At 37.1% G+C, this 21,304-nt stretch overlaps 2 protein-coding genes across 2 annotated transcripts in view; one reads left to right on the top strand and one right to left on the bottom strand.

Moving 5' to 3' along the window:
* The window catches only part of LOC126764384 (uncharacterized), a 108,411-nt gene that overhangs the window by 44,940 nt on the left and 42,167 nt on the right, over positions 1-21,304 (bottom strand). The gene's annotated exons all lie outside the window — the stretch shown is intronic.
* Positions 5,233-6,698, top strand: LOC126763898 (52 kDa repressor of the inhibitor of the protein kinase-like). Its single transcript, XM_050481663.1, has 2 exons — positions 5,233-6,313; positions 6,372-6,698. The coding sequence occupies exons 1-2, from the start codon at positions 5,391-5,393 to the stop codon at positions 6,676-6,678; spliced, it is 1,230 nt and encodes a 409-aa protein (XP_050337620.1). The 5' UTR covers positions 5,233-5,390; the 3' UTR covers positions 6,679-6,698.

Raw genomic sequence — 21,304 nt, 5'->3', positions numbered from 1 at the left:
CTAACCGTAAAGAGGAGGACTGTCAGGCGTTTGAGACGAAAGTTTCAACGTGCAAGACGGTCCAACTCTGATAGGTTGCCCCAGATTCGGCATGATCTTAGTACTGAGATGAGAGAGTACAAAGACATGCTTATACGAATCAAAGAAGAAGACTGGAGAAGCTTCGTGGGGCGAAATAAAGACGACCCATGGGGGCAGATCTATAAGATCTGCAGGGGTCGCAGGAATAACGACATAACCTCTCTTCGTGTTGGTGACACCTTGTTATCAACATGGAGTGAGTGTGCAAAGGCTCTTCTTAGTGCGTTTTTTCCCAGGTCGGAAGCACAGGCACCTCAAGCACAAGAGGTACCTGTCCCTCCATTAGATGATGGGGAATTGGGGTATGCTTTCGGCCTGGTTAGATCTAAACGGTCTCCAGGCCTTGATGGTTTGAACGGAGAGATCTGTAAGAGCTTGTGGAAGTTCATTCCAGAATACCTGGAGGCTATCTACGATAAGTGCGTCTGTGAGGGATATTTTCCACGTGAGTGGAAAAAAGCCAGGGTTGTCCCTCTCCTGAAGTCCCCTGATAAGATCAGGAGCAATCTTCGCTCCTATCGGGGCATCAGTCTCCTTCCAGTACTTGGAAAAGTGCTGGAAAGAGTAATGGTGGAACGACTTCAGGAGCAAACGAGCGGTATTTGGTCAGATAGACAATACGGTTTCAGAAGAGGACGCAGCGTAGAGGACGCCTGGATGTATGTCCAGAATGCTGTTAGGGAGAATGTCAACAAATATGTTCTCGGCATATTTGTTGACTTCAAGGGAGCATTCGACTACCTGATCTGGGATCGGGTCATTGAACGATTGGAGGAACTTAACTGCCCAGAAATTACTCTTTGGAGGAGTTATTTTTCGGACAGAAAGGCCTCTATCGTTGGAATGAGTGGGAGCGTTGAGACCAGTGTGACTCGTGGCTGTCCACAGGGATCTATCTGTGGTCCATATATATGGAACCTCATGATGGACTCCCTGCTGGCACAGCTGGAGCCTCTCTGTGAGTGTTCTGCATACGCTGATGACCTTCTTATTTTAGTAGGAGGTCGTTCACGTAGTGAAATAGAACGGGCGGGTAGTCAATTTCTTGAAATTGTCCACAATTGGGGCGTTGGTGTGGGTGTAGGCATATCGATGGATAAAACGGTGACAATGCTGCTGAAAGGCAAGTTGTCGCCAGTACGTCCACCAATCGTCCGGGTAAATGGGGTCAGCATCAGGTATGTGACGCAAGTCAAATATCTGGGGCTGACCATGAGTGAGAGAATGAGTTTCACTCCACATTTAGCAAATGTGAAGGAGCGGCTGCAGGGAACGGTGGGCAAAATACGCCGCATTTTGAGGAGTGATTGGGGTCTCGGACGTCGTGCTGTTCGCACCATATATCGGGGTTTGTTTGTGGCCTGTGCCACTTACGGCGCCGCTGTATGGTGGGAAACAGCCACGACAGTCTCGGGGCGTCAAAAGCTTCTCTCAATGCAGCGTTTCATAATGCTTGCTTGCTTGCCTGTTTGTCGCACCGTCTCAACGGAAGCAATGCAGGTGCTGTTAGGAGCTCCCCCGCTTGATCTGACTGTCATACAGAGAGCTGTTGCTTTCAGGTTAAGGAGGGGTTTGAGTGTGTCTTTGTTCCAGAATGATTGGATTTCTGACAATGATGCAGAGAGGGAGGGATATCTAGGAAGCAAGAGGCTCCTAGATGAAATAGTTAGGAATAAGTGGCAAGACCGTTGGAACAATAGCATCAACGGTCGAGTGACTTACAAATACATCCAGGATGTCAGGTTTGTGGAAGGAAACCCCGACTTCAGATTTTGTCTGAGCTCGGGCTTCCTACTCACGGGACATGGGCCTCTGAATGCATTCTTGCATAGGAGGAACCTATCGGAAACACCCGAATGTGCGTGCGGAGCACGCAATGAGGACTGGGTACATGTCATTGCAGAATGCGCAATGTACTCAGACATCAGGAGCTTTAGGGGATTAGGAATCAGATATGTAAATGGACAGCTAGATGTGAGCGGTGTGATCTCCACTAGCTGGAATGCCGAACTGTTAGGGACGTTTAATAGGTTTGCACGTGAGATTTTTAGGCGGCGAAGGCGATTGACTGAAACGTTAGGTTAGATTAGGTTAGGTTAGGTAAGGGGGTTTGTGGGTGCATGGGATGGGGGTAGGGGGATTAACCCTTGGTCACCAGTCCAGAGCAGTATGGAAGCTCAACTGGTAGTAGTTTCGGCTACGAAGTCTGACCGGAGACTTAATTCTGGTACCACGGGGAGCAGGAGCCCTTGGAGTTCGCTCCAACCTGCTCATGCGGTATGGCCCCTTGGGGAGTATCGTGGTGGTTGTGGTTTATACCCAAATCGCGGGAAGAGTGTTTTGCTCACTCAATGTGGAGTTGCATTGCAACCGGGTGCCGGACCCATAGTACGGCAGAGGTTTTAGATGGGCCTCGAACCCCACCAAGGTGGTTAGTGTGTCCATTCCACACTGCCAATTGGTACTGGAAATGCCTGGCATTTTCAGGGCGCTGATCAACGCATTGATTTGATCCGTGTACTTTTGAGTACCGTGGAGTTAGGCTGTCGTCAGCAGGTTCCCACGTTAAACACTCAGCAAGAGTGCCAACAACACGGAGCTACACTGGAACCGTGCGAAGCTTCCGCCAATAACAACAACGTGGATGACCACGTTGTCCGTATATAGAGTAGTAATAATTAAATTACTTACCGCTATAATACTCCGAATACCGACGATTTGGCACACAAAAATGCACAAAATTGCACAAAAATGTGTAGCCGCACAAAACCACTCGCGGTCACCGACCCTCACTACACGCAATCGCACCAACAATTCAACCGAACCGCTATGCACACGCGCCAGGCATTGTAGTTGATTTTGAAGTCTTCCAAGGAGCAGGGACATTTGAAGACTGCGGTCTTGGACATGGGCCATCTATAGTTATGCGACTAATAAAAAACTTACCGAAAGGCAGCCAAATATATTTCGACAGGATTTTTACTACAATACCACTCGTAGAATCGTTTTACCAAATGGATTATCCTGCAACAGGTACAATAATGGTAAACAGGATACCTAAATGTGTTAAATTCCCTCTGGATAAAGATATGAATCGAGGTGATATATGCCAGTTTATAAATAATAATAACGTAGCTCTTGTGAAATGGAAAGATACAAAAGCGGTTATACATAGTTGCTTCAAGTATATGTGGAAAGGACCCCGTTGGTGAAGTTGAGAGATGGAATAGAAATCTGAAACGCCGGTTGCCCGTTGAAATACCTTCAGTAATTGAAAACTATAACATGTTTATGGGAGGGGTTGACTTGTGTGATCAAATGCTCGAATATTACAGAATTAAAATGAAGACAAAGAAATGGACTGTCAAGGTGTTTTTTCACTTTCTTGATCTGGCAATCTATAAGTCATGGATGGAATAAAGAGGAGACTGCAAGATTTCCGGACTACCAAAGTCGAAAGTCAAGTCATTTTTAACATTCAAAATGGAGCTTGGCACTGTACTAGCAGCTTACTTCGAAGCTCCTGATCAGGTTGAACCTTTTAAATTGCCTGAAGACTTTTACGGAACCAAATATCGACCTCATGATGCACCTGATGACATACGTTATGATCGCTATGACCTCTGGCCTTCAATTTCAAATGATCTGCCGAGGGTTTGCCGCAATAATTGCGGAAGTCGATCAAGAGGAAGATGCCAAAAATGTAAGGTTACCCTTTGTCTGGCAAAAAATAAGGACTGTTTTGAAAAGTACCATACACGTAACTGACTAAAGTACAGGGGCGAACGCAGGGGGGGGGGGGTTTTGGGGGGTTAAAACCCTGCCCCCCCCATCAAGTAATTGAATTTTTAAATAATAGAATCATTGTAACTCTTTTGAGCATCAGTAAGCAGAGATGAAAAAGCTCTCTGATTTCTCTCTTAACTGTCGATTCTCCCTCACAAACGAATTTTTTGACTGTTAATGTACCGTTACCGCAGTAGCGTCAATGAAATGTATTTGCTTATTGTACACAATGTGTACTACACAGTAATTGGCGTCATTACAAAGTGGTCGTTGAAGAAAGTACTAAGTTGTAAAAATGAGTGAAAATTCGATTAAAAAATATTTTCAAAGTAGTGTTTTAAAACGCGTAAGTGATTCTCCCGTTATAATTAATGAAGAAAACGCTGCACCTAAGGTCACCCGAGTGGCAGTAAGTGTTTACTTTTATTTTCAATAAAAAAAATATTTCGTTTACCTATGTACAAATATCACGTTAATTTTAGGAGTTTGCAAACGATATCGTTAATTTTTGCAAAAAAATTGACGAAAAGCAGACATGTGAGCTTTTAACGAATGTGTGGCAGCCTGATTTATCATTTATTTTTCCGTCGTCTGGTGATCGAAACTTAAAATTTCAGTTGTCGTGGCTGAAGTCTTTTCCATGGCTAGTATATTCGCCTAGACAAGATGGTGCCTACTGTCTATATTGCGTTGCTTTTGTTCGGAAAAACGTTGGAAATGGTAGTCAACAAAAGGCAAATGCTTTTGTTCAAACTGCTTTTAAAACTTGGAAAAAAGCACTTGAGAAATGCAAAGAACATCAGCAGAAGGATTATCACCGCAGAGCAGAGGAAGACGCAGCCAATTTCAAGCTGATTTTTGAAAATAAAAGAAACAATATATTAACAGAAATTGATCATGGCCGCAAAAAGCAACAGCTTGAAAATCGAGCAAAATTACATCCTATAATACGTGTTTTGCTTATCTGCGGGAGGCAAGGGCTTGCGTTAAGAGCCCATCGTGACGAAGGAAATCTTTCTTTAGAAATGCCTGCTGAAAACGACGGGAACTTCAGGGCTCTTTTGCGTTTAGCAATAGATAGTGGCGACGAAAATTTAAAAAAACATGTTCAAACTGCAGCACGTAATGCTAATTATTTCAGTTGAATCCATCCAAAATGAAATTATTGAAATAGCAGGACAAATAATACAAAAAAAAATTATTAACCGTATTAATAAATCTCAATGCTTTGCAATAATTGCTGATGAAACCACGGATATTAGTGGCATTGAGCAATTTTCAATTTGTATACGGTATGCTGATCGTTTTGAGAATGAGGAAAAACTGAGAGAGGACTTTTTATGTTTTGTTCCTGTTGAGGATACAACTGGCAGCGGTCTTGCGAATGTGCTAATTGATAAATTAAAAGAACTTAAACTTAGTTTTGCACACATAAGGGGTCAAGGTGAGTTTTCAACTCTTCTATTTTTGGGACAATTAAATTATACTTTTTTCTTTCTAAAGGTTATGACGGAGCGCGGTCGATGAGTGGACATGTCAAAGGTTGTGCTAGTGTCATCCAAAATTTATATCCAGCGGCTCTTTATGTACACTGTGCTAATCAAAGCTTAAATTTAGCCATCGCAACGACTTGCAAAATACCTGCTATAAGAAATTGTATTGGTTCCATGAAAGAGACCGTAAATCTTTTTCGGATGTCAACTAAAGCAGGCACACTGCTCAAAAATCTTATTCTTGAATCCTTTCCAAACTCAAAGCAAGTGAAGTTACTTAAATTCTGCGAAACACGTTGGGTGGAGCATTTAGAATCTCTTTCTTTATTTAACGATTTATTCCCATTGATCTGTACTGCGTTGGAAGAGCTTGATATTGAAAATTTAAGAAGTGATTTATCAAAGCCACATGCTTTGTTGACTGCAATCCAATCACCTCAATTTGTGATTGCTATGGCGATACTAAAGCCAATTTTTGCATTATCAAAACACATAAGCCTATGTTTGCAGCAAATAGATTGTGATTTGAGCAGCTGCGTTGCTTATGCAAATAATTTGTATGCTGAAATTAGTGAAATGCGTAAGGATTCTGAACAATCGTTTAAACTAATTTTTGAATCAGTTAAAACAATAGCCGCAGAATTAGATTTAGAAATCAAAATTCCGCGTTTGGCGAAACGGCAAACTAATCGCGACAATTATGAAGGCGAACCGGAAGAATATTACCGCAGATCAATTTACATACCGTTTTTAGATCATTTTTTGGACCAAATCAATGAACGATTTTTAAAACATCGAGAGCTGCTTTCCAAAATTGAAAACATTTTGCCAAATAAATGCGTAAATCTGGACGTTATTGAGATGCAGGAGACTGTTCGTGTTTTAGAAAAGCAATGGTCCGCTGATGTAGAAGATCCCGATGATTTCGTTGCTGAATTTAGAATGTGGAAAAGGTTAAAAATCGTTTCTTCAGATAATATTCTCTAACTAAAATTTTGATAATATTTTCAGGAACTGGTTAAATCAATCAAAGAGATCCAAAACATTTTTAGACGCGTTGAATTGTTGCGATGCAAAAATTTTCAAAACAGTGCATCGTTTTTTAAAGATTGGAGCAACAATCCCTATATCTGTCGCTTCAAGTGAACGCTCGTTTTCCTCACTTCGCAGGCTCAAAACATATTTAAGAAATAAAACTGGAGAAGCACGCCTGAACGGAATGGCTCTCTTGAATATCCATAGAGATATAGACGTGATGGAGGAAGAGATTTTAAATGTTATGGCCCAAAATAAAAGACGATTAGACTTCAATTTGTGAATAAAATAATGAAACATTGTCTTTTTACCTAAAACCCCCCCAAATTTTTTTCCTGCGTTCGCCACTGCTAAAGTATATACAATTGCATTCTATTTCTTAGTAACCTAACTTTCTTTTCTTTTATTCACACAATTAAAACTGAAATGATTTTTATAAAATAGTGAGGTATTTGAAAATTTTTGAGTTAAATAAAAAATTTGAAGAATGATCCTGTATTATTTTTGAGGGGATATTTTACAGCTTATAACCTAGATACCACAAATGTGCGATGTCCTGTTTTTAAAAAAGGACACTTTGGAAGCGTTTTTCAGGTTAATTTTTGGATATATTTTTAAAAAGGAATTGTATTCCAACGTCTAAGGCTAAACTATTAAGAAAAATATCCATAGGTCTGAAAGGGATATAAGTTCCTCGGAAGCGTTCTGGAGAATTTTCCAATTTTCAATTCATGAACGTTTTCCGGCAGTAGTTCATTTAGCAGTTCATTTGGAAAATGGACAAAGAGTTTATTTTTATAATAATGAAAATCTCCAAGATCGTGTTAACAATCCTTCATCACACTTACAGCGTTCTTTGATCTTTGCAGAAGCGACGATTTTGCAAAAACCCTTTTGTATCACGAAGTTCCTCAGTATTACCTGTGGGAAAGAAATTAATTTTCTAGAAGAAAACGTGGACAAGATGTTGAAGGATATCCCGGTGTAAAAAAGACACAACTTTAGGCCGTATTTACAACATTCATCCAACTCAAACTGAATGTTTTTATTTAAGGATGTTACTGCAATATGTTCGCGGTCCAGTGTCATTTGAACATCTAAGGACCGTGAATGGTGTTATTTTCCAAACTTATCAAGGCGCTTGCAAGGAATTAAGTGTACTGGAGGGAGATGAACATTGGCAAAATACCATTTCCGATGCTGTCATATCCGAGTCAGCTACAAAATTAAGGGAATTATTTACCATCATCCTTATATTTTGCCAACCATCTGACCCCCTAGAGTTATGGAATAAATTTCGTAATGCTTTATGTGAAGATATATTAAACAGACTGCGTAATGAGAATCAGGATATGACATTAGCATATAATGATGATGTATACAATGATGGACTAATCTTAATTGAAGATAAAATTCATGAGATTCGCTTTTGGATCCGTTAAATGAATTAAATGAGTATTTTATTCAAAATGAACCAAGATTAGTTAATGACCAGGTGACAGCGTATAATGGTGTTCTGTAAAGTGTTTGTTTCAATGAAGGAAGAATTTTTTTTTTTGGATGCTCCCGGTGGGACCGGCAAGACCTTCATTACTAATCTTATATTAGCAAAAGTAAGGTCTCAGGAACAGCCAGCCTTAGCAGTAGCTTCGTCAGGTATCGCTGCAACTTTATTAGCAGGTGGACGCACAGCTCATTCTAGGAGTTTCTAAATTCTTTGAACTCAATTCAAGGCGCCCCAATAATTTTACTAAGAAATCTGAAACCACCTAATTTATGCAAATTTCTTCGCAATAACGTCATCGTTGCAATCGTTTTGACTGGTCCAGCAGTTGGTCCAACAGTACTTATACCTCGCATCCCGAAGATCCCAAATGATATACCTTTTCATTTCAAAAGAATTAAATTTCCCCTTAAGCTATCCTTCGCCGTTACAATTAATTAATCGCAGGGGCAAACATTTAAACACCTGGGGATCGAATTACGCTAAGACTGCTTTTCACATGGCCAATTATATGTCGCGTTGTCAAGATCAGGTTGCTGAGAAAATCAATATGTTTTTCTGCCACCAGAAAATAAAACAAACAATATAATTTACGCAGAAGTTCTTTGATAACAGAAATTGACGCGGTCGAAGATAAAGACGAAGCCCAAAATCACTATTCCCCGCGGACGAAGTCGCGGGCACAGCTAGTTCTGTATACAAGAGACGTACCGTTAGCACCAAACAGTATCACTGCCACTTTTGCTGATGACACCGCAATACTATGCGTCGAAAAAACAGCAGAAAAAGCTGCGCTAAACCTGCAACATGCAATCAACTCTGTATTTAAATGGACTAGAAAATGGAGAAAAAAAAGTAAACGGTGGCAAATCGGTTCTTGTAAACTTTACAAACAAAATAGTCACTTATCAACCTATAAGTATACTAGATGTCTGCATACCATATGCAAATACTGCTAAATATCTTGGTATCACGCTCGATGCTAGATTACGTTGGAAAGAGCATATTAAAATAAATGGGATTGCACTTAATCTGAAATTGTCGAAAATGAAATGGCTAATTGGGCGAAGGTCAAACCTGTCCATCCACTACAAATTACTTCTTTCTAAACAAATAATCAAGCCGGTAAGGTCAACTGTGGGGATGCGCCAATGGTAGCAGTATTAATATTATACAACGTTTTCAAAACAAGGTGCTAAGAGGCATTGTAAATGCTCCTTGGTACTACAGAAATGCTGATATTCATCGAGACCTAAGGATAAATACAGTCGCCGAAGAAATAAGGAGTCAGGCAGATGCCCACTATAAAAGGCTTAATGCACATGTGAACAAGGAGGCGAGAAATCTTCTTTTATACACATGCCGCTCTAGCCGATTATGTCGAAAAAAACCACATAGTTTAGTTGGAAGCTAAAATTTAAAGGAATTAATTATATACCATATACATATGTATGAATATAACTATTAATATCTCTGTAATTTGTTTTTAAGTTATTCAAATCAAACTGCTCGTTAGTTTTTGAAACTAGTCGTAGTGATATCAAACATTGTTAAAGTTTTAAAGTGTTTGTATGTAATAAAAAAAATATATATATATACATTAGGGTGATTCAAAAAAAATTTTTTTTTTTTTTCAATTGGTACTCACAAAAATAGGTTCCTAGACACCTCTAAGAAAGCCTCTCCAAATATGAGTTTTTAATTGTAACGGGAAGGTCCTCCGCCTAACGGTTTTCTATTTTTTCTTATTATCAGATAGAAAAATTTGTATCTCGCTTCCAACTACTTGAAAAAATATTTTGTTAATTAGGTTTTGTAGGAAATTGAATGCTCTAAAATATGGTCTCTTATGATTTTTTCGTAAACCCAACCGTTTAAAAGATATTAACGGTTGAAATTTGACTATTTTTGGAAAAATTCTTTTTTTCTTATTAATTTTATAACTCAATAAAAAAAAATATTATGAATAGATTTTTGGAGAGGCTTTCTTAGAGGTGTCTAGGAACCCATTTTTCAGGGTACCAAACGAAAAAAAAAAAAATTTTTTTTTGAATCACCCTAATATGCATTGATGTTTGACGATGAATATCTCGTAAACGCTTAGCTTAATCGAAATATCGTAGTAGACCATTTTTATAGAGCAGTAAATTTCCTACAAAACTATGTGTATCATCATTCATAATAATTTTTTTTCATTGAGTTATAAAATTAATAAGAAAAAAAGAATTTTTCCAAAAATAGCCAAATTTCAATATCTTTTAAACGGTTGGGTTTACGAAAAAATCATAAGAGACCATATTTTAGAGCATTCAATTTCCTACAAAACCTAATTAACAAAATATTTTTTCAAGTAGTTGGAAGCGAGATATAAATTTTTCTATCTGATAATAAGAAAAAATAGAAAACCGTTAGGCGGAGGACCTTCCCGTTACAATTAAAAACTCATATTTGGAGAGGCTTTCTTAGAGGTGTCTAGGAACCTATTTTTGCGAGTACCAGTTGAAAAAAAAAAAATTTTTTTTTGAATCACCCTAATATACATATTTAAATAAATTATTCGCCATAACACGAACTGGAAGTTGTTTACTGTCCTTACCTTTTAAACCTCTTGGCATAAGGGATTTGTTGATATCCCATTTTATCGCCAGATGCGTTACTGCAAAGCAAGAGGGTCACCCCGTCTTTGGCTGCTTTAAAGCATCCAGCTGTTTTTTGAAATTTTGCTATGAATGTTTTTTTTTCTATTTTCTTCCAAACCAATGCCGTTTCGTTAGCATTAAATATTTGACATGGAGTATATCTGCCCTCTTGAATTATTTTAGCTAGTACATCCTGATGGTTTTTGCAGCATTTCCGTCTATTGATGCCAATTCTCCTTGAATTTTTACATTGTAAAAATGCCGTCTTTTCAGAAAACCTGTAAACTTCAATTTTAAGGACTTTCTTGAAATTATATATTGCGCCATCAGTAAGCTGTTATGTTAAATAAAAGGGGCATCTCCCTTAAAGTAAACAAGACGTGAAGTAGAGTTGACATTTGGATGATATCCAACATTTCATAAAATCACGTAAAAAATTAAAAAAAAAAATTTTGGGAATTCGTATTAAATCAAAAATAACGTATACAAAATTTTAAATTTCTTCTTGACGAATCGCGTTATTTCAAAATCGTGTAAAAAAAGACCGTGTAAAAAAGATTTTACTGTATATTAGGACTTAGGGAAGTATTGGCCCGATTCAACCCATTATTGATGTACAGAAATATTATTGTCAGGAAAGGATTCTGTCTGAATTTCAATTGTAAATCTCACACGATATTTTCGGACTAAAATCAACTATAGATACTGGGATTCACATATTCGGTACCTAGGGGATTGAATGGTTTTTTTGGATTTGAACAATTTTTGATCATCAGGTTGCACACTTTAAAGGAATTAATTATTATTATTATATTAATTAATTTTTGATTTGTGTATTAGAAAGTGAAAGAATCAATTGGAAATTAAAATTGGGAATAAGGTGTGGTTGTAATGAGTTTGCGCCCATTTTCGCAATGTGCTTTAGAAATATGAGAAGAATGCAACGCACTAAATTTAGTCGAAATCGGTGGGTTGGGTCCCGAGATACGGGATTTCGCCGAAAATGTCCAATTTTGACCGACAGGTGAATTGCTCAAAAATTCTATGAAAATAAGCGGCGAGCATACTCTTATAGAACCCCCAGAGTTGACCTAGTAACCGTTTCCCAGAGCATACTTAAATTATGGACGGAATACTTCTCCAAGGCAGTGAAGGCATGACAACAGGAGATGGTGGACCCGATTCCTCAATCGATGACGATGGAGCACACGCTCCGTTGTCCGACCATGAAGATGTTCGAATAGCAACTACCCGTCTGAAGGAAAACAAAGCTATTCAAACACGGCGGCGGAGAACTGATAAGAAGCATTCATCACCTTCTGTATATAAAATGGTCGGACAAAAGCATGCCTGACGATTGGAATTTAAGTGTGCTTTTTTCCAATCCACAAAAAGGGAGACCCCACAATCTGTGCCAACTACCGTGGGATAAGTCTCCTCAACATCGCATAAAAGATTCTATCGAGCGTGTTTTGTGAAAGAATTCAAAGAAGTATATATGGAACCAGTATTAACACCAACAAAAATTTAAGCAATTGAGAAGTAAAGTCTTCTCTCAACAAACAAGGACCAAATTCTATATGTCACTCATTATATCCGTATGGCTATATGGTGCAGAGGAAAAGGTGCTTCCTAAGTTTCATCAGCTGACATATTGATCAATATATGTATATGGTTACAAGGAATTTGGAATTTTGAATCTAATTTTTCCCGATTTTGTAAAAAAATAAAAATTTTACCATTTTTCGGAAAAAAATGGTTCATATAATACAAAATAATCACGCATATCAGACATTGCATATTTTTTCTTCAAAGCACTTCTCTTTATTCATTCTCGCGTGGATCAGTCATTTTACATATATTTCTGCCAGATAACGTGCTCATTTCTGCTAAATAGCAGCGAGAATGGTGAATTCCGTACTTCAAGTTTATCAGCTCTCTTGGCCGTCCAATCGAACATCATACAAACTTCAATTTGCACCTTCTCTATGTCTTTAAGTTCTCTGGATGAGCGGTGTTAGGTGCTGTGTTTGATGCGTGTGTGTTGTGAACTGTTGTGAACTTTTGTGTAATGAGGTGTTGTGACGTGACGTGATGTGATGCGATGTGATGTCGGATGTTGTGAACATGGGGGCTAGGTCAAGTTTTCGCCTAATTTTATCTATTTTGACACAGGCTTTTTTAAAACTCGAAGTTATGTGATTTCATTTAAAGCACGACGGTGCGCGCCTATCGTTCTAGTTATAGATCTTTTTAGTAGTTTTTAACATTACCGTTATGTGAGGAGTAAACTGTGTTATAATCCGATTTCGTTCATTTTCACACCGCTGGTAGCATAAGATTTGTCCTGAGTGAAAGGCTTAAATGGTTTGGCCCACTTTTTCAAAATTCTTAATCTACAGGTACTCTTGAAACTGCGACCCCATATGTCAAATTACAGTTCCGTATCTTAATTTAGTGTTTGGTTATGGCATTTCATAATATTTTGTTTAAATGGCGTTTTGGGGACGTGGTTACGTTACGCCCATCTACGAACTAGTCTTCTTTTTTTTGCTAAGAAACTTGCGTACTACGTTTCATTGCGATATCTAAATTTTTACTCAAGTTATCGCTTGCATAGACAGACAGACGGTTAGATGGACGGACGGACATACAGGCAGTCACCCGATTTCAACTCGTCTCGCCATCTTTATCATTTATATATGCAGGGTTAATCTATCTCGATTATTTTTAGATGATACAAATAGCCGTTAAGTGAACAAAACTATTACGTAAGTTCCCTTTTACATTTCGGGATTTGGCAACGTTAGTGCTAGAAGCTGGAAACTCACAGTTTTATCGTTTGATATTTCTCATATTATACATACTCAGAACGTTTCCTACGAAGTATTGTTTACTGTAAATTAAAACATTTTTCTTGACCAAGAACTTGGAATTAAATATTTTGCGTGGTTATTTTTTACAACGTTGATTAACTCGTGATGTAGCTCCAAAAAGGACCACTATTTATTGATGGTATGGGGGATTTTATCGATAGATAACTACAAGACGAGTTTCGGAAAGGCCGTCCAAAATCAGTTGTTATTCCTTAAACTATTGATGTTGAGTGCAAACTGTTTGTGCAAAATCGTCATGTGGCCTATCGTAAGATTGAGACAAATATAGGCATTAGTGGGACTAGCATAATTCAATATTGCAGGAACATTTAACTACAAACATTTTGTTCACGATGGATCCCACACAATTTGCAAATCGCTTAAAAAAAGGCTCGTGTCGATTGTTCGAGAGAAATTTTAACAAAATACGGTAGCGGAACTTCAAAGTATATCTACAGTGGGTTGCCAAATTATTAGGGACAGTCATATTTTTCCCCAATTTGCTCCTTTGGGCGCAGTTGAGTGCGGTTTTAAGAGGAACAACTTTATAGAGAAGTACTTTTTGCGTTCACCACATCTTGATAACTCCAGTATTAAGTAGATTTTGAGAGTTAATGTATTTGTTTATTTTCTACAAATATTTTATTAACGGTAGACTCGCAGGGTGCTGAACACGTATGTATTTTAGTGAAATTAATTATTTAAAAAAAGCTTTTAACATTTTTGTGCAACAAACGCAGATCAAATGTAAGTATCATAGTTGTATTATTAAAAAATAATGAATTTGGACCGATTTTCATTATACCATTTTTTTTTTATTTTGCTCCAGTATGGGTCGAGGGTGTGATTTGTCCCCAAGGAAAAAATCAGAGATTAAAACTCTTCTCCAGCACACAAGCCATTCGCAAAGGAAGATAGCAGAACTAGCTGGAGTTTGTAAGACAGCAGTGAATAAAATAAAGATTAGTTTGGATCGAAATCAGTCACTTTCGCCAAAAAGAAAAGGTAAGAGTGGAGGAAAACGCATAACAACATCACGATCTGACCGGAAAATTCGGGACATCTGCTTGCAAAACAGGAAGAAAAGTGCTGGGCTCTTAACTCAATTAGTTCAAGAGTATGGAGTACTAGTATCTAAAAGAACTGTGCAGCGAAACCTCGGTTAACAGATGCGATGAAGAAAAAACGTCTTGCCTGGGCCCAAAAATACCGCCAGAAGACTGATGAGGACTGGAGTAAGGTCAGCTATTGTTATTACTGTCATCTTACACCATTTTTTAAATCATATATTTGAAAATAATAAGCAACTTTCTTTTTTTTTCAGGTATGTTTTTCAGATGAGTCAACATTTGAAATTCTGGCCGACAAGAGCAGCTTCGTCCGGCGACGTCAGGCGAAAAATATTACCCTGACTGCATTGTGGAGAGGGTTAAACACCCTGTTAAAATAAAGGTGTGGTCTGTCATAAGCGCTAAAGGGGTTGGACGTCTCTACATTGTCCAGGGTACCATGAGACAAGATCAATACAGACAAGTTCTGGAAACTCGACTGTTACCGCAACTTAAGGATTGGTTCCCAGACGGTGAGGAATTCATTTTTATGCATGATTCAGCGCCATGTCATAAAGCAAGAAGCATAACCAAATTTCTGGTAGACCATAACATTCCAGTTTTACCTTGGCTTGGCAATTCACCTGACATGAACCCCATAGAAAATTTGTGGCAGATTACCAAGGCCGAAATTGCCAAAGAGATAATAACTACCAAAGTAAAATTGATTGAAAAGTTAATAAATGTATGGCACTACAACCCCATGATTAAAGAAAGTGCCTTAACGTGCATAGAAAGTATGCCAAGACGGATTAAAGCACTCATTGAGACGAAAGGAAATGTGACTAAGTACTGATTATTAATCAGAAATATTTTATCTCGCTCATATGTATATTTTTGAAATATTTTTTTTTATTTTTTTGTTCTTATGTTAGTTTGTAAATTACTCTTTTATTATTATTAAAGCTTTTTATAACCAGAAAAGACCAATACTTCACTTATACCATATTTTTGTGACTGTCCCTAATAATTTGGCAACCCACTGTATGTATGTCATCTTTATAGATAATGAATCGCAAGTAAACAGCAGTTGACCTCAAGGAGTTTTTTAAAATGAGCCGAATCCTGCCAAAACTGTTCGCGCAAGTTATATTATGTTCGGACCGACAAAGAAAACTTGTGTTTTCGTCCATGTAAAATCTGTCAAACAAAAACACAGTTTTCGCTGAAAACTTACATTCCACTCATTATAATCGGTGCCTGCTCTAGTTTAATCGATGTTTTTGGAAGACATATTTTGCCGGCCCTAAATTGTCACTTGATATTTGTTTACATTCCATATACAAAAACAGCTGTCGCTTGGTATTCTCATATTAGGGGGATCCTCTTGCTCTTGCAAAATATTGCACGGTGCAGAAATTGCAGAATTTCCCTCCTAGTTCAACGACACAACAACAAACATACGCAGAAAATTATTAGCAATGGCTATAAATATATCAGGCCAAAACCCACGTTTATTTTCGTGCCGTCATATATCAAAAAGGGGCCATACACGACACACATGTGCGTTCGATCTGTATGAAATCGTCTCCCGACATACAAACCCATTTTGAGTTTGTTCTTCACACAGTGATGATGTGCGACAGACAAGCGGAACATTTATTTGATTTTTTTCTAATGGGTGTCATGCATAAAAACGAGTAAAGCGCTGAGTTGAGTCAAATGAGCAATTGCTCGTAAGTCGAGTTCGATCAAACAGCAACAGCTCTTGCTCAATTTCGTATGTACATATGTATAAAAATGAGTTCAAACAAATTACAATTACTTGAGCGAAAAGAGATCAAACGTCTAATTATTTTTGAACTGCAAACATGTCGTCTGGTGGTAATGAATTAGAAGTAGAGCTACATAATAATAATAAAATAGAAACTGAGGAAACTTTAAAATTTTGGTAGACAAAATAAAAGAAAATAAATATTTATTAGAAAAAAGTCAGTTGCCAAGTATTAAAAGCAAAGAAAAAAAACCAGCAATAGAAATATGTGTAAAAGAAATTTGGCAAAAATTTGGGATTGAACTAACGGAGAAAAACATTATAAAAAAATTAGCAAACATGAAATGTCGCGTTAAAACTAAAATAGATATAAATAAAACAGGCAATAAAAAATGATTTTAAAAAACTGGGAAACAGATTTATCCTCATTGTTTTGTTTTGATTCTAATCCCTCAACAAACCAACTTCCTGTTAAGTGCACCGTTATCGAATTCCAATTTTGTTGTTAATTTCGCTCTTCGTTTGTTTTTTTGCAGTTCATCTCTTTCTTGGAAGCAATGGCGACAACTGTACGTTGAATATATTAGAAGAGACATCAGCAACAACAACATCAGAAACAAAACCCAGCGGGGAATAAAAGGCCTTCATATGGCCTTATTCATGTCGGAATTGTAAGGTAGAAAGGGCTTATTCCGCCATATAAGCTTCATATTTTTTTAACATTGCATGTCCTACATCGTGAGGCCTCACATCAAGCGACGCAAAAAAGGAGTAAATGAGGCCTCACCTCTGCTATCCAAAAAAGGAGTAAATGAGGTTCCACCTCTGCTATCTCTAAAAGGAGTAAATGAGGCCTTACCTCTGCTATCTCTAAAAGGAGTAAATGATGCCTTACTTCTGCTATCTCTAAAAGGAGTAAATGAGGCCTTATTGTTTTAATAATAATAAGCTGTTTAATAATGAAACAGAAGACTTTTAATTCATCAATATATTATTTTGATTTATTATCGTAGGTTTTTTTATACACCCTATTTTTTATTAATTGTATCGATTTTTTAATATGTATAATTTTCGTAATTTGGGAAGCCGTATTCGAAGGACTTCAGAGCATCTAAAATTAGAAATAGCAATTGTGAGTTGTGAATTTATGTATTTGATTAAAACAAACCTACCAAACACAAATTTTCCAAATAAGTTGGTTTTTTTTAATGATTTTTTCTTCTGCAGCCTATCCCAATTGTACTCTAACAAGCACTCTTCTGTGATGATAAATTGTAAAGATTTTGTAATAGGTGTTGAACCTATACATTCTTTAATGCTACAAATCTATTGAAATCAGGAAAGTATTAATTATATCTATAGTTTCGCAGAAAATACTGTTCATACAGTTAACTTTCTACGTAATTTGTTGGAAACATTTCAGCATTTTCCTCAAAATGTTCCATTTCTTCAACGCTTTTAATTTGAAATATGTCCAGGCTTGTAGATTTCGGAAATGCTTTCTCTAACAGTTTATCCATCTTCACATGTAGCTCACAAGTTAAGTTTTTCATTTGTTGCACCTCTTCTTCTATAATTGTTTAATCAATTTAATATACACAATTATGTATTGTAATTACTTACCCAATTTTTTCATTTTATTTCCACACTCACAAGGTGGAGAATTTTTGTCATTTATCAATATTTTGGTAGGTTGACGGACATTTTGCTTTAAAACTTGTAAGTAATTTTCAAATTTATAGCTCCAAAAATAATCCACATTACCATAGCTTTCAATGCAATCAGGCAAATGTAACAAATTGTGAATAGTGTATGAAAATTTTTCTTCTCCATAAATGGATCCAAATTGTTCAATGAAATCGCAAAGCATCTGTCGAACGAAAGGCAAATTATTTTCCCATTTATTTGAAGAGGAAATTCGATATGCGCAGTGCAGCAATAAAAGGTGATAAAACAAATTCTCATCAAAATAGTCCTTGCAGAGTACAATGCCAGTATAAAGCAAAAATTGCCTGAATTCGATGGCTTTCCATCTGGCCAATTCATCAAACTCCCTTGGCTTTCGACCAAATTCCTTTGGAATGTATTTTCGAATACTTTTTATTTTTTTGTTTAATTCAACTTTCTGAAGAGAAGTTATCTTACGAGTTTTATGTTTATTTTCCCAAATTGCAGTCAATATCTTTTTTGTGCAACCAAGTTCGACAAGGTGCATGGGGCCCAAAGGTATCTGCGTAACCATATTAATTCCAATTTTTTCGAGAACGTTTGGACTTTGCAAAAAATATACGCAGTGATGAAGTCTATCGTTTCTATTTTTAAAACTTTCATCTGTTCTTAATTGTGCGGGAGTTTTACTGTAAGTTAATCTTTTATTAATCTTCTTACCAGTTTGTGTGCATTTTGAACACCCATTGCTCTTTGTGTAGCCAACAACACCGGCAAGAAATGCTCTTGCCGGAGCATCGCAAATAAATTTGCAAATTTTTATAGACATTTTTATTCCATTCAAGAACCAGCCATGATCATTCAAGTGCTTTATTTCATCTACAAAATTTGATGAAAACTGGTTTATGGAATTCGGCTTACGGTTACCTATCTATATTATTGTTGCGGTAGATGCTTTTTCGAAATTTGTGTGGTTGTACCCAGTTAAAAACACTGGAGCCGAGGCAGTCGTTGATCGACTCGAGAAACAAGCCGCTGTTTTCGGTAATCCATGGCGTATTATAACTGATAGAGGTGCTGCGTTCACGGGAAATTTCTTTAAAGATTACTGTGCAAGGGAAGGTATAGAGCATCTAGTAATAGCTACAGGTGTTCCACGGGGCAATGGACAAGTTGAACGAATACACCAAATTGTAGTACCGGTGATTTCTAAGATGTGCCGAGAAGAGCCTGGGAATTGGTATAGGCACGTAAATAGGGCACAACAAATTATTAACAATACACAAACGCGTAGTTCTAAATTTTCTCCATTTAAAATTTTAACTGGCATGGAGATGAGGATTTCGGGTACGACAGAAGTAAATGAGTTGATAGAAAACGCCGCCTTGAATGAATTAGATTCAGACCGACAAGTGACGAGGGATCAGGCCAAACAGAATATTGCATTGATACAAAAGGAAAACAAATAAAATTTTGACAGAAAAAGGAAGGAGTCAACAAAGTACAGACTGGACGAATTAGTCGCCATTAAGCGAACTCAGTATGGGAGCGGGCTTATGTTAAGGCCTAAATATTTTGGTCCATATAAGATTTCGAAGGTTTTAGGACGCGATAGGTACGAGGTCGAGAAGGTAGGCGAGGGTGAGGGTCCTGGTTACACGACCACCATCGCCGAATTCATGAAGAGGTGGAGACCTTCGTTCGGGCCGAACGAATAGGTCAGGAAGGCCGAATGTGGGATTGCAACCATGACCTGCGCTCGCATGCAACTCTAAACGTACACCCTGACTGAACGGACTCAACGAATAATGACCTGACCTGCGCACGCATGCAACCCTAAACATACACCCTAAATGAACGGACTCAACGAATAGCAATGAACGCCGACAGCGACAGTTAAAAATACAGACGCTTGATTTTGAAACTCCTTACTGTACGGACGCATTGGTCACTAAACTAATTTGTACAGAATATTTAAAAACCTACGTTTTTCAACCGGTGTATTAATAAATCATTTTATATAATAAAACAAGATAAAGCGTTTCATTTTTAAAACAATCCCCACAAAGTGGGATGCAAATCCCCACATGTATAAAATGTGTCGCTGGTGTTAGATTTCTCGGTGGTGAGTTTTCTACGGCTGTGTTTGCTTACATTAGATCGACAGAAAACATAAAAGCTGCTGCTTTCCTAAGCCAATCTTGTTTTTAACTTTAAATACGCTTATTTTATTTAAATAAGTTATTTTTAAAATTATATTCTTATATTTAAATGCAAATTCCAACTAATTTTTTGTTGTAACGGTTAACCAATTTGTACATGTCAAAAGATAGCCTACCACCCAGGACTGTATCTTTTTGCATGCAAAAGTTAAGAAATTCTTGAAGCGTGTTTACAACTTTTTAATAATAAACAACTTACATAACAAGTAATATTCCAGTAAAATTTAAGAATCATGCAAAGTATTTCAAAATAATCACTTAAATATTGTAAATACTTGCATTTCATAATATCTATTAAAGTGTAGCTTATCAAACTTTAAAATTTATATGTAGCTTAAATGCTAACACAAGACAACCTGATTACCATGAAAGGCAAAAAAAAAGTGTTACACAACACCCTAAGATTTGCCAGAGTTGAGTATATCGTCACCTGAAATGCAAAATAACGTAACAACATTTTCGGTAATTTACAGTGGCATGAATGAAACACGAAATAAAATGGAACATGAGTGAAAGACAATTTTAATATTGGTTAAAACTAGTTTATATTTGATCGGAGAACCAGAAAATGTTGAACATATGTAATATTATGTAAGTAATTTGAAGTGGTGAAGCGTAATCAATAAGACATTCAATTTCGAATTTTTTGATGATACGTTATTTTGCATTTCAGGTGACGATATGTACTTATGTAAACAAAGCAAAGGCTTATTACTGGTCTGTCTGTCTGTATATATACGAACTAGTCCCTCAGTTTTTAAGATATCGTTTTGAAATTTTGCAAACGGCATTTTCTCTTCAAGGAGCTGCTCATTTGTCGGAACGGCCGATATCGGACCACTATAACATATAGCTGTCATACAAACCGAACGATCGGAATCAAATGCTTGCATGGAAAACTTTCACATTTGACAAGATATATTCACGAAATTTGGTATGTATTATTTTCTAAAACAACAATGTAATCTCCGAAGAAATTTTTCAGATCGGTTAACTATAGCATATAGCTGCCATACAAACTGAACGATCGGAATCAAGTTCTTGTATGCACAACTTTCACATTTGACAAGATATAATCACGAAATTTGATATATATTATTTTCTAAAGCAACAATGTAATCTCCGAAGAAATTGTTCAGATCGGTTAACTATAGCATATAGCTGCCATATAAACTGA

This window comes from Bactrocera neohumeralis, unplaced genomic scaffold, assembly GCF_024586455.1.
Source record: "Bactrocera neohumeralis isolate Rockhampton unplaced genomic scaffold, APGP_CSIRO_Bneo_wtdbg2-racon-allhic-juicebox.fasta_v2 cluster09, whole genome shotgun sequence".
Lineage (NCBI taxonomy): Eukaryota > Metazoa > Arthropoda > Insecta > Diptera > Tephritidae > Bactrocera > Bactrocera neohumeralis.
This window is presented reverse-complemented; position numbering and strand designations above follow the sequence as displayed.

Bases quoted from the DNA above. Each gene is read 5' to 3' on its own strand.
- LOC126763898 (XM_050481663.1), top strand. From the start codon at position 5,391: ATGAGTGGACATGTCAAAGGTTGTGCTAGTGTCATCCAAAATTTATAT. The intron at 6,314-6,371 runs GTTAAAAATCGT...TAATATTTTCAG, and splicing joins GAATTTAGAATGTGGAAAAG to GAACTGGTTAAATCAATCAA.